Below are 13,816 nucleotides of genomic sequence, written 5' to 3' on the forward strand. Positions count from 1 at the left end.
TAAATGTGCAAAGTTCTTAGACCCATTCCACGCAGTTTTCAGTTTATAAACTGGTTTCTCATAAGATAGTCAAGATGAATAACGCCTTCTCTGTATGGAGGTGTCAGCACCTTGTATTTCCTGCCTTTTAACTTCTCTGGAATTTGCCATGTTCTTTCCATTTCCCACTGTCAACGTTTCTTGCTTATCAGCAATTTCTTTGTCTCTCTTTGTCTATTCCATCCCCACCTCCTCACACTTTCCCTTGGTACCAGAGACTTTATGTAGTCAAATATAAATTTAATTGTGTTAATCCCGTTTAAGCCTCTTCTCCATCACATGCAGTGCAAAGTTCTTTTTTTTTTTTTTTTGAGACAGGGTTTCACTCTGTCACCCAGGCTGCTCTAATGCAGTGGCATGATCATGGCTCACGGTAGCCTCAACCTCCAGATGCTCCCACCCTAGCCTCTTGTGTAGCTGGGACTACAGGCGCCTGCCACCACACCCAGCTAAGTTTTGTATTTTTTGTAGAGATAGAGTTTTGCCATGATGCCCAGGCTGGTCTCGAACTCCTGGGCTCAAGTGACCTGCCTGCCTTAGTGCTAGAATTATAGGTGTGAGCCTCTGCCAAGTTTCTTAACTCTGAGTTTTCTATGCCTTCTGTCTCTGTAGCCTTATCTCTTAGTATACACTTTCTCCCTCCTCCCTCCATCCCCACTCTTAACTGCACAAAGATACATGGCCCCAAACTGAAATAAGCCATGTGTAGGTCGCTAAATAGACTTCGTGTCATATATATATATGTGCCTTTGTTTGGTTGGCTCTTTCTATCCAGAATATTCTACCCCCACCTGTCTGGCAAATAGTTTTTTTTTTTTTTTTTTTTTTCATTTTTTAGACAGAGTCTTGCTCTGTCACTCAGGCTGGAGTGCAGTGGCGCAATCTCGGCTCACTGCAACCCCCACCTCCCAGGTTCAAGCAGTTCTCTGCCTCAGCCTCCTAAGTAGCTGGGATTACAGGTGCCTACCACCATGCCTGGCTGATTTTTTTGTATTTTTGGTAGAGATGGGGTTTCACCATCTTGGCCAGGCTGGTCTTGAACTACTGACCTCGTGACACACCCGCCTCGGCCTCCCAAAATGCTGGGATTACAGGTGTGAGCCTCTGCGCCTGGCCAGTTTTTTGTTTTTGGGTTTTTGCACATACTTGTCTTTTAAGACTAAGTTGAGGAATCTATTTCTTCAGTCATTCCTTTTATTTTTGTCCTTACTCTGTGTTGTGTAGACTTGTAGTGTAATACTCATAATGTTTTTGGGAAGCCATTTGCTTGCATGCCTGCCTCATTCCACTAGTTTAGAAAGTTATTGAGGGCACAGACTAGGTTTTCTCCTTTTTTTGTATTTCTGGTACCTAATATGTTGCTTGTGCCAGGCACAGAATAAATTCAGATTTTGTCAACTTTGTTTTTTTTTTTTTTTGAGATGGAGTTTCACTCTGGTTGTCCAGGCTGGAGTGCAATGGCGCGATCTCAGCTCGCCGCAACCTCCGCCTCCCGGGTTCAAGCGATCTCTTGCTTCAGCCTCCTGATAACTGGGATTACAGGCATGCAACCACCACACCCGGCTAATTTTATATTTTTAGTAGAGACGGGGTTTCTCCGTGTTGGTCAGGCTGGTCTTGAACTCCCGACCTCAGGTGATCTGCCTGCCTCGGCCTCCCAAAGTGCTGGGATTACAGGTGTGAGCCACCGCGCGCGGCCTTGTGCACATTTTATACATGAAAAAAACTGAGGTTAAGAGGTTATATATTATATATTCAGGGCAACTGAACTAATTAATGAAGCATATAGGTTTTTTTTTTTTAGATGGAGTTTCTCTCTTGTCGCCCATGCTGGAGTGCAGTGGCAACGATCTCAGCTCACTGCACGCCCAGCTAATTTTTGTATTTTTCATAGAGACGGGGTTTCACCATCTTGGCCAGGCTCATCTTAAACTCCTGACCTCAGGTGATCCACCTGCCTCAGCCTCCCAAAGTGCTGGGATTACAGGTGTGAGCCACCACACCCAGCCACATATAGTTCTTAGTTGTTGTTTTTTTTGTTTTTTTTTTTGTTTGAGATGGAGTCTTACTCTGTCACCAGACTGGAGTGCAGTGGCGCGATCTTGGCTCACTGCAACCTCTGCCTCCTGGGTTCAAGCAATGCTCTTGCCTCAGTCTCCCGAGTAACTGGGATTACAGGCATGTGCCACCATGCCCGGCTAATTTTGTATTTTTGGTAGAGACCAGGTTTCTCCATGATGGTCAGGCTGGTCCTGAACTCCTGATCTCAGGTGATCCCCTTGCCTTGGCCTCCCAAAGTGCTGGGATTACAGGTGTGAGCCACTGTGCCTGGCCTTTTTTTTTTTTTTCCTGTTTTTTTGGAGACAGAGTCTCGTTCTGTTGCCCATGCTGGAGTGCAGTGGTGCGATTTCAGCTCACTGCAACCTCTGCCTCCTGGGTTCAAGTTTCTCCTGTCTCAGCCTCCTGAGTAGCTGGGATTGCAGCCACCTGCCACCACGCCTGGTGAATTTTTGTATTTTTAGTAGAGACAGGGTCTCACCATGTTGGCCAGGCTGGTCTCGAACTCCTGACCTCAAGTGAGCCACCTGCCTTGGCCTCCCAGAGTGCTAGGATTACAGGTGTGAGCCACCGTGCCCAACCCAAGAAATTTTTTGCTAACTTGATGACTGTCTGCTGCCCAGACACACAATATTATGTTTTGTTATCTGTGCCACAGGTATTTCTGTTGTTGATTTAACATTTGTGATCTGGCACAAATTCTAGATTCAAGGGCATAGCTTAAATAATAATGCTTTAAAATATGTGTGCTATTTGTATCAGTTTGTTTAGCTGCTAGATAAATAAGAGTAGTGAGATTTCATTTATTCCTTTGGCAAATATTTATTCAACTCCTGCTGTGAACTAGGCGGTCTCCTAGTCCCTGAAATTACAGCTGTGAATGAACAAAGCAAACAAGGCTTGGCCCTGCTGTCACTTACCTTCTGGTGGGGAAGCCTCACAATAAGCACGATTAACATGCAGGTAGATATCTGTAATATAATGCTAGATAGGGGCAGTGCTTTTTTAAAAGGCCAGAAGAGGGATTAGGAAGTTATGTTTTCTATTTTAGAAGGAGTTGTCTGAGAAGGCCTTTCTAAATATACGTTTGAGTGGAGAGATCTGAATGGAATGAAGATACTGGATAACCTTCCAGACAGAGAGGTCAGCAAATGTGGACACTTTGAGAGAGGGACATGCTTGGCCTGTTCAAGGAACAGCAAGAAGGCAGATGTTCTGGAGCTGTGTGAACTAGGGTGGGATTGTAGGAGAGGAAATTGGAGAAGTAGCCAGGGGTAGATCATATAGGACCTTCAGATTTCATTCTATCATGAAATAAAGCCTGTGGATGGTTTCCAGTAGGGGAATAAAGTGATCTGACTTAAGTTTTGTTTTGTTTTGTTTTGTTTTTTGAGACAGAGTCTCACTCTATTGCCCAGGCTTGAGTGCAGTGGCATGATCTCGGCTCACTGCAACCTCCGCCTACCAGGTTCAAACAATTCTCCTGCTTCAGCCTCCCGAGTAGCTAGGACTACAGGTGTACACCACCACACCAAACTAATTTTTGTATTTTTAGTAGAAACGGGGTTTCATCATGTTAACCAGGCTGGTCTCGAACTCCTGACCTCAGGTGATCCACCTGCCTTGGCCTCCCAAAGTGCTGGGATTACATGCGTGAGCCACCGCGCCCGGCTGTGATCTGACTTTTTAATTCACTATGCTATGTAGAGAACAGACTCTAGAAGTACAAGAAAGGAAGCAGCGAGATCACTTAGGATGTGGTGATTATGCACCTCCTAGTGAGAATTGATGTGATTAGCAATGGAGGGGGGGAATAAGTAGTCAGATTTTAAATATATTTTGAAGATAGAATCAACAGGATATTTTGATTGTGATTAGAAAGAGCACAGGCAAGGATAACTCTGGGGTTAACAAATAGACATTGTATTTGAGGATATACACAGGGTTTACAGCACCTGTCTCTGAGCGGTGGCCTTAACAGTGAGCTTTTTTTTCTTTTTGCTTATCTGTATTTACCAATTTTTCTATGCTGAACCTCTAATACTTCTGTAATAAACAGATAGAGGTTTTTTGAAAATTAGAGTTAAAAGTAGTATCAAATGTAACCTAATTTTTTTTTTTTTTTTTTTTTTGAGAACGATTCTTGCTCTGTCATCAGGCTGGGGTGCAGTGATGCAATCTCAGCTCACTGCAACCTCTGTCTCCCGGGTTCAAGGAATCCCCATGCCTCGGCCTTCTGAGTAGCCGGGACTACAGGCGCGCCCCACCGCGCCTGGCTAATTTTTTGTGTTTTGGTAGAGACAGGGGTTTCACCATGTTGGCCAGGATGGTCTCGATCTCTTGATCTTGTAATCCGCCTGCCTTGGCCTCCCAAAGTGCTGGGATTATAGGCATGAGCCACCGCGCCTGCCCAAATGTAACTTAATTTTTAAAGTGTTCTCCTGTCCCTTTTGATTTTAGAAAAGAACTTAAGTGACATACATAAACTTTAAATCTTTATCTTTCTACTCTTAGTGATCAGTCTTTGAACCTTTCCCACATTGAAGATGGTGAAACTAGATATTCATACTCTGGCTCATCACCTCAAGCAGGAACGCTTATATGTAAACTCTGAGAAACAGCTCATTCAGAGGCTCAATGCAGATGTACTTAAGACAGCTGAAAAGTTGTATCGTACAGCATGGATTGCGAAGCAACAGAGAATCAATTTGGATCGGCTTATCATAACCAGGTAAAGAAATGATTTTCAGGTTTTAAGTTTTGTGAACCACTATGATTCTGTAAATAAATTAGTAACTGTAAATAAATGAATCTGTTTCCAACAAATTGCATTATTTAAGATAATTTATGTCAATGTTAAGGTGAGTCTTTGCTTATAATACAGTTTATTTGGATTATTAAGTGACTTAGGTACTGTTATAGAAAATTGTAACTTAAGCATTGACATTTTATATCACACCAATTGGTTTTGTGTCTTTGTCTATATAAAATGTTATTGTTGGCTGGGCGTGGTGGCTCACACCTATAATCCCAGCACTTTGGGAGGCCGAGGCGGGTGGATCATGAGGGCAGGAGTTTAAGACCAGCCTGGCCAAGATGGTGAAACTCCGTCTCTACTAAAAATACAAAAATTATCTGGGCATTGTGGTAGGCGCCTGTAATCCCAGCTACTCGGGAGGCTGAGGCAGAGAATTGCTTGAACCCGGGAGGTGGAGGTTGCAGTGGGCTGAGATTGTGCCACTGCACTCCAGCCTGGGCCATAGAGCGAGACTCTGTCTCCTCAAAAGAAAAAAAAAATGTTGTAGAGAGTAAATTATCTGTTCTGCTTTTCTCCTAATATTATTTAATATATAGGTTTCCAGCTGGGTGTGGTGGCTGACACCTGTAATCCTAGCACTTTGGGAGGCCGAGACGGGTGGATCACGAGGTCAGGAGTTCAAGACCAGCCAGGCCAAGATGATGAAACCCCATCTCTACTAAAAATACAAAAATTAGCGGGGCATGGTGGCATACGCCTGTAATCCCAGCTACTCGGGAGGCTGAGGCAGGAGAATGGCTTGAACCCGGGAGGTGGAGGTTGCAGTGAGCCAAAATCGCACCACTGCACTCTAGCCTGGGTGACAGAGTGAGACTCTGTCTCAAAAAAAAAAAAAAAAAAAAAGTGTGTATATATATATATATATATATATATATATATATGTTTCCATGTTTTGATATTGTATAGCTATTTTTTGGGTTTAGAAACCACATTTTATTGTCTTAATACCTACGAAGAACATTTATTTTATTTTATTTTTTTTGAGTTGGAGTCTCGCTCTGTCCCCCAGGCTGGAGTGCAGTGGCACGATGTCAGCTCACTGCAACCTCTGCCTCCTGGGTTCAAGAGATTCTCCTGCCTCAGCCTCCTGAGTAGCTGGGATTACAGACTTGCGCCACCATGCCTGGCTAATTTTTGTATTTTTAGTAGAGACGGGGTTTCATCATGTTGGTCAGACTGGTCTTGAACTTCTGACCTCACAGTCTGCCCCCTCGGCCTCCCAAAGTGCTGGGATTATAGGTATGAGCCACCCTGCCTGGCCAAGAACAGTTTTTAACTCTAAGAATATCAGTGCTGTTGAGAATATAAGCCAGACGCAAAAGAATACATACTGTATGATTCTATTTGTATGAAGTTCAAAAAGAGGCAGGACTGATCTTTGATGACAGAAATCAGAATAATGCTTACTTTTTGGGCTTGAGAGGGTGATATTGACTGGGAAAGGGCACGTGAAAGCGTTCTTGGGTGTTTAAAATGTTCCATGTCTTAATCTGAGTGGTGATTACTGGGTGCATGTATGTGTAAAAATTGTTCAAGCTGAACACTTGACATTTGTGCACTTTACTATATTTTACCTCAATAAAAATGAGTTAAAAAAAAAAAAAAGAAGAACAGTGCTGTTGTGGGCATTGTGGTTTTTTCCCCACATCTTTTAGGCTTATTTTATTTGGATTTGTTTCCAGAAGCAAAAAGCCTAGTTAAAGGATGTGGTTCTGCAGGTCATTACATACTGGCATGTTGCTGTTGAGAATGGTTGAGCAATATGTTGATATCGACTTCATTTTTATTATTTTTTAGTACTTGAGTATTTGTAAACTTTCTTATGTCCATAAATAAGCATAAGCAGTTTCTAACTGTAGCTGATTTTTTTTTTTTTTTTCAGACAGGATCTGGCTGTGTCGCCCAGGCTGAAATGCAGTGGTATGATCTTGAGTCACTGCTGTCTCAAGCTCCTGAGCTCAAGCGATTCTCCCACCTCAGCCTCCTGAGTGCTGGGACTACAGGCACATGCCACCACATCTAGCTAATTTTCATAATTTTTTGTAGAGATGGGGTTTCACCATATTTTCCAGGCTGGTCTCGAACTCCTGGGCTCAAGTGATCCTCCTACCTTGGCCTCCCAAAGTCTGGGATTACAGGTGTGAGCCACTGTGTCCTTCCTGTAGCTAATTTTAATTTAGTCCATAAGAGGGCAGCTCTGGACAGTTTTTAGGATCTACAAACTGATAATTTTCTTTCTTTCTTTCTTTTTTTTTTTTCCAGACAGAGTCTTGCTTTGTTGGCCAGGGTGGAGTGTGGTGGCATGATTGCAGCTCACTGCAACCTCTACCTTCTGGGTTCAAGTGATTCTCCTGCCTCAATTTTCCAAGTAGCTGGGATTATAGGTGCCTGCCACCATGCCTGGCTAATTTTTGTATTTTTAGAAGAAATGGGAGTTTTGCCATGTTGGCCAGGCTGGTCTTGACCTCCTGGCCTCAAGTGATTTGCCCGCCTCGGCCTCCCAAAGTGCTGGGATTACAGGTCTGAGCCACCGCACCCAGCCCCAATACTTTTCATTGATTCTGGTTTGATAAGAGGAAATTGTCCTTTGTACTTTTTAGTTTTGTCGTCCTTTACTCATTGAGTTGCTGTTAGTCTAAAAAATTTTAGCAATTCAGAGTGACCTCATTGTTGGGACCATAATCAACTCACATATCCATGTTTGGATATAGTATATGTGTTATTATTATTAATACTATTATTTTGCTTGTTTGCTCTTTTTTTTTTTTTTTAGTGCGGAAGCTTCCCCTGCTGAATGTTGCCAACATGCCAAAATTTTGGAAGATACACAATTTGTTGATGGGTATAAGCAATTGGGATTTCAGGAGACTGCTTATGGAGAATTCTTGAGTCGATTGAGGGAAAATCCTCGTCTTATTGCCTCCTCTTTGGTTGCTGGAGAGAAACTTAATCAGGAGAACACACAAAGTGTTATTTACACAGTTTTTACCTCCCTGTATGGCAATTGCATCATGCAAGAAGATGAAAGCTACCTCCTTCAGGTTTTGCGATACTTGATTGAATTTGAACTTAAAGAAAGTGACAACCCTAGGCGACTTTTGAGGAGAGGAACTTGTGCCTTCAGCATCTTATTTAAACTTTTTTCTGAAGGACTGTTTTCTGCCAAACTTTTCCTCACAGCCACTTTACATGAGCCAATTATGCAACTGCTTGTTGAAGATGAAGATCACCTGGAAACAGATCCAAACAAGCTAATTGAGAGGTTCTCCCCATCTCAGCAGGAAAAACTCTTTGGAGAGAAGGGCTCAGATAGATTCAGGCAAAAAGTTCAAGAAATGGTGGAGTCCAATGAAGCCAAGCTAGTGGCTTTGGTGAACAAATTTATTGGTTATCTCAAACAGAACACATATTGTTTTCCACATAGTTTAAGGTGGATCGTGTCTCAGATGTACAAAACCCTCTCCTGTGTAGATAGGCTGGAAGTTGGGGAGGTCAGGGCAATGTGTACTGATCTCCTGTTGGCCTGCTTCATTTGTCCTGCAGTTGTCAATCCAGAACAATATGGAATAATTTCCGATGCTCCTATTAATGAAGTAGCACGATTTAATCTGATGCAGGTATGCTTTTGCTATTATTATTAATGTGGCATTTAGTTTAAAATTCAGTTGATTGGGCTGTGGGGGTGGGAACAAATAATACCATGACAGTATTTGTATATTCTTACAACTTTTTCTCAACCAGTCCTAAGTATTTGCATCTTATTAAATCAAAGCAGTAATACTGGGATTTAAAATTATTGCGGTCACAAAACATTTTGTCTTTGTCTGTTTTTTGAGACAGGGTCTCACTCTGTTGCCCAGGCTGGAGTGCAGTGGCGCAATCTCAGCTCACTGCAACCACCACCTCCCGGGTTCAAGCAGTTCTCCTGCTTCAGCCTCCTGAGTAGCTGGGATTACAGGCGCACACCACCGCCGTGGCTAATTTTTGTATTTTTAGCCATGGGGTTAAAATTTAGTCAGGCTGGTCTTAAACTCCTGACCTCAGATGATCTGCCCACCTCGGCTTCCCAAAGTGCTGGGATTATAGGCGTGAGCCACCACTCCTGGCCTTGGGTGATTGTTAAAAAATGATTCGCTCAAGCTGGGTGTGGTGGCTCTCACCTGTAATCCCAGCACTTTGGGAGGCCAAGGTGGGTAGATCGTTTGACATCAGGAATTTGAGACCAGCCTCAGCAACATAGTGAGACCCCCAACTGCCCCATATCTATTAAAAAAAAAAAATTGGCCGGGTGCGGTGGCTTACGCCTGTAATCCCAGCACTTTGGGAGGCCGAGGCAGGCGGATCACCTGATGTCCAGAGTTTGAGAGCAAACTGACCAACGTGGAAAAACCCCATCTCTACTGAAAATACAAAATTAGCCGGGTGTGGTGTCGCATGCCTGTAATCCCAGTTACTTGGGAGGCTGAGGCAGGAGAATTGCTTGAACCCGGGAGACAGAGGTTGCGATGAGCTGAGATTGCACCATTGCACTCCAGCCTGGGCAACAAGAGCGAAACTCCGTCTCAAAAAAAAAAAAAAAAAATCAGAAAAAATGATTAGCTGTTTTTAATGATCAGTCATATCACCTTGGGATGTTTAGCAATTCACTGTATAGAAATGCCTGAAATAAAATTTTTAACTTTTTTTAGCGTTTATAAATTTAAAAAAATTATAATATGGAATGCTTCACAAATTTGTGTGTCATCCTTGCACAGGTGCCATGCTAATCTTCTCTGTAGAGTTCCAGTTTTAGTATATGTGCTTCTGAAGCGAGCACAAAATTTTTGACATGAAACAGTAGGGTTTTTTTTTGTTTGTCTGTTTGTTTTGAGACAGTCTCACTCTGTCACCCAGGCTGGAGTACAGTGGTGCCATCTTAGCTCTCTGTAGCCTTTCAACTCCTGAGCTCAAGTGACCCTTCTGCCTCACCCTCCTGAGTAGCTGGGACTACAGGTGTGTACCAGCACACCTTGCTCATTTAAAACATGTTTTTGTAGAGACAGGGTCTTGCTTTGTTGTCCAGGCTGGTCTTGAACTCCTGGCCTCAGGTAATCCTCCTATCTTGGCCTCTCAAAGTGCTGAGATCATAGGCGTAAGCCACTGTGCCTGGCCCATGAAACACTTAAATTTACTTATGGTAGATAATGTATTTGTAGTTTTTTGTCATTCCAGTAGAGATCGAATCACATATTTTCAGAATCAGTAAAAAGGGGGCTTGTCCCAGATATTAAGAAGAGGATATTGTAATAACTTTCATCATTAGCCTTTAAAAAGAGTGCAGTAACAAATTTTGCCGGTAAGGTACTTGTTCTATGAATTAGTATTTACTTTATCAAACCAGCTTATGTTAGGAATCATTTGCTTTTAAATCTAGGAAAATAATTCTACCTTGATTGCTTTGTGAACACTGTAAGGTAATGTTCTTAATATTAACTTAAGGCAATTTAATGAATGAGTCAGCTTTTACAAATTAATTTAAAAAGCTCTAAACAAATAAAAAGTACAATGTCAGAAACAAATGTATTGTGCTTTTTTCCCCTAATGTTGATATCTTATGTGTTAAAGAGAAAGCAAAAATTTATACTTTCTCTAACTCTTAAATCTAAAAATAGTAAAAGCTGACATAAGGTACACATTTTTTGGGGGATACTATTTCATATGCCTGGTCAGGTGATATGAATAGTATTATGAAACAGATTTTTAGAATAGAATAGACGTGCTTGCTTTCATAGAGAGGTATTTGTGAGTGTCTGTAGCTTACATCTCCCTACCACTGCTTTGGGTTGCAGGTAGGCCGCCTTTTGCAGCAGTTAGCAATGACTGGCTCTGAAGAGGGAGATCCCCGAACAAAGAGCAGCCTTGGAAAGTTTGACAAAGTAAGAATAAATATGATTTATAGAAAATTCTGAAGTATTAGTGAGCCTAACTGTTCTCTTTATTACATCTTGTCCTTAGGTGATATCTAAATTAAATGTTCTTTTAATTAGCTACAGTATTGGATCAGCAGCATTTAAAGATGGTTAATTCCCACAGATGTATTGAGGAGATGCCATCGTAAAGAGAATCAAAGAGCTGTTAAGATTATTTTATTTTAAAAAGTTTTTTTTTTTTTTTTTTTTTTTTTTGAGATGGAGTCTCGCTCCGTCGCCCAGGCGTAGTGCAGTGGCGCGATCTTGGCTCACTGCAACCTCTGCCTCCGGGTTCAAGCAACTCTCTGCCTCAGCCTCCCCAGTAACTGGGATCACAGGTGCCTGCCACCACACCCGGCTGATTTTTGTATTTTTAGTAGAGACGGGGTTTCACCTTCTTGGCCAGGCTGGTCTTGAACTCATGGCCTCGTGATCCACCTGCCTCGGCCTCCCAAAGTGCTAGGATTACAGGCGTGAGGCACCGCGCCTGGCCAACTTTTAAATTTTCGAGTCAGTGTCTCACTCTGTTGCCCAGGCTGGAGTGCAGTGGTGTGATCACGGCTCAAACTCCTGGGCTCATGCAGTCCTTGCACCTTAGCCTCCCAAGTACCTGGGCTATAGGGGCACACCACCATGCCCGGCTAAGTGTTTTTATTGTTATAGAGACGAGGTCTTGCTATGTTGCCCAGACTGGTCTTGACTCCTGGCCTCAAGCTATCCTCCTGCCTCAGCATTCCAGCGTGCTAGGATTACAGATGTCAGCCACCATGCCTGGTCGATAATTGTTTAATTTTAAGTGTAGTTTATAAGTTAACATCTATGACATTGTTCAATTAATTTAGTTAAGTAAAATTTTAATCAGTCTTACTTTGATTAAGCTGTACATTCAACCAATGAAAATTCAAGGATATTTGAGTAAAATTTCCCTTCCACGTCTCATCTTTAGTCTTCATTCCCTGCCCCCACAAAAGATTCTTTTTTTTTGAGACAGTTTCCTTCTTGTCACAGAGGTTTGCTGTTGTCACCCAGGCTGGAGTGCAGTGGCGCGATCTCGGCTCACTGTTAACTCTGCCTCCCAGGTTCAAGCAATTCTCCTGCCTCAGCCTCCGAGTAGCTGGGATTATAGGCGTGAGCCACCACGCCTGGCCCCCAAAAGATTCTTGATGTTATTAGGTTGTTTTTCCTTCTAGAGGTCCATATGTTTACAGGCAAATTCCTACGTACACTATATACTTCCAACCATCCCTTCCTTCCCCTTTTCAGAAATAGTAGCACAATGTGTATACTGTTCTGTGTTGTGTTATGTTTGTCTCCAACATCTTATTGTTATTTTCTTTTTTTTTTGAGACAGGGTCTCACTTTGTCACCCAGTGATGCCATCTCAGCTCACTGCAGTCTCGACCTCCCTGGCGCAAGCAGTCTTCCCACCTCAGCTTCCCAAGTAGCTGGGACTACAGGTGCGCGCCACCACACCTGGCTAATTTTGGTATTTTTCATAGAGATGAGGTTTTGCCCTGTTGCCCAAGTGGTTTTGAACTTCCGAGCTCAAGCAGTCCACGCACCTTGGCCTCCCAAAGTGCTGGGATTGCAGGCATGCACCACCACACCCAGCTCCAAGATCTTAGACTATATCAGTACAAAAAGAGTTTAATTTTTTTAGGTTGGGTGCAGTGGCTCATGCTGGTAATCCTAGTGCTGAGCACACTTTGGGAAGCTGAGGTGGACAGATCACTTGAACTCAGAAGTTTGAGACCAGTCTGGGCAACATGGTGAAACCCCATCTCTATAAAAAATACAAAAATTAGGTCAGGCGGGGTGGCTCACATTTGTATTTTTGGCACTTTGGGAGGCCGAGGCAGGTGGATCACCTGAGGTCAGGAGTTCAAGACTAGCCTGTCCAACATGGCAAAACCCCATCTCTACTAAATATACAAAAATTAGCTGGGCATGGTCGTGGCACCTATAATCCCAGCTACTCGGGAGGCTGAGGCAGGAGAATCACAGTGGGGGAGGAGGTGTGCAGAGGTTGCAGTGAGCTGAGATGGCGCTATTTCATTCCAGCCTGGGTAAAAGAGTGAAACTTTGTCTCAAAAAAAAAAAAAAAAAAATTTAACATCTTAAAAAAATGTGATTTTTAAGATGTTTAAATTTTTTCATGCTTGTCCACCTTAATGAGAAATTTCGTTCCAGTATTTTAAAGGGAAATGTTTCACTGTTTTTTTCCTGTTTTAACAGAGCTGTGTTGCCGCTTTCCTTGATGTTGTGATTGGGGGCCGTGCAGTGGAGACCCCTCCATTGTCTTCCGTCAATCTTCTGGAAGGATTGAGCAGAACTGTGGTTTATATAACCTACAGTCAGCTTATTACTCTGGTAATGGCTTCATTGTTTAATAGAATTTCTCAAAAGTCTTTTAGCTAAGCGTGAGCAAAGACATACATGAGTACATTGTGTGGGGAAATACATATTGTATTTGAAAAAGTGATTTCACTAGCTAATGTTCTTTGCTTTTGCCAGGTGAATTTTATGAAGAGTGTGATGTCTGGAGATCAACTGAGAGAAGATAGAATGGCTCTTGACAATTTATTGGCAAACCTACCCCCGGCCAAGCCAGGAAAAAGTAGCAGTTTAGAAATGACTCCCTACAATACACCTCAGCTATCTCCAGCAACCACTCCAGCAAATAAAAAGAATCGATTACCTATAGGTAAAGAGAATTTCTCGTATCGGAGCTTTCTCTTAAATCTAATATTTCATTAGCCTTTGTTATTGCTCAGTGTTTTGGAACATATGTTTAAGTACTTGGGAAAGTCTTTCTCTTCATGTTTACTGATGGTATTTCAGTTTTTAGAAATCGTATCAGATTAGTTAAGGTTTATCAGTAGACTTTAGCTTTGCCTACGTAATTTTCATAATTAATTGAAGTCATGCTATCCACAGTATACTTTCTTTAAAT

At 42.5% G+C, this 13,816-nt stretch overlaps 1 protein-coding gene and 1 non-coding gene across 22 annotated transcripts in view; one reads left to right on the forward strand and one right to left on the reverse strand.

Moving 5' to 3' along the window:
* The window catches only part of GAPVD1 (GTPase activating protein and VPS9 domains 1), a 109,597-nt gene that overhangs the window by 39,836 nt on the left and 55,945 nt on the right, over positions 1-13,816 (forward strand). For 18 of the 21 annotated variants that reach the window (XM_019034020.4, XM_019034022.4, XM_019034021.4 and 15 more), the window contains 5 exons: positions 4,612-4,828; positions 7,689-8,532; positions 10,744-10,830; positions 13,099-13,233; positions 13,378-13,567. In XM_019034020.4, coding sequence (XP_018889565.1) covers positions 4,644-4,828; positions 7,689-8,532; positions 10,744-10,830; positions 13,099-13,233; positions 13,378-13,567 — 1,441 coding nt within the window. In that variant the 5' untranslated portion in view covers positions 4,612-4,643. The remainder of the gene's footprint in view (positions 1-4,611; positions 4,829-7,688; positions 8,533-10,743; positions 10,831-13,098; positions 13,234-13,377; positions 13,568-13,816) is intronic. The other 3 variants (XM_055351919.2, XM_063696778.1, XM_063696777.1) reach the window with 1 other exon arrangement.
* Positions 9,625-9,731, reverse strand: LOC115935950 (U6 spliceosomal RNA). Its single transcript, XR_004071533.2, has one exon. It is a non-coding gene; the product is annotated as a U6 spliceosomal RNA (small nuclear RNA).

The sequence above is a fragment of the Gorilla gorilla genome, chromosome 13 (genome assembly GCF_029281585.2).
Source record: "Gorilla gorilla gorilla isolate KB3781 chromosome 13, NHGRI_mGorGor1-v2.1_pri, whole genome shotgun sequence".
Lineage (NCBI taxonomy): Eukaryota > Metazoa > Chordata > Mammalia > Primates > Hominidae > Gorilla > Gorilla gorilla.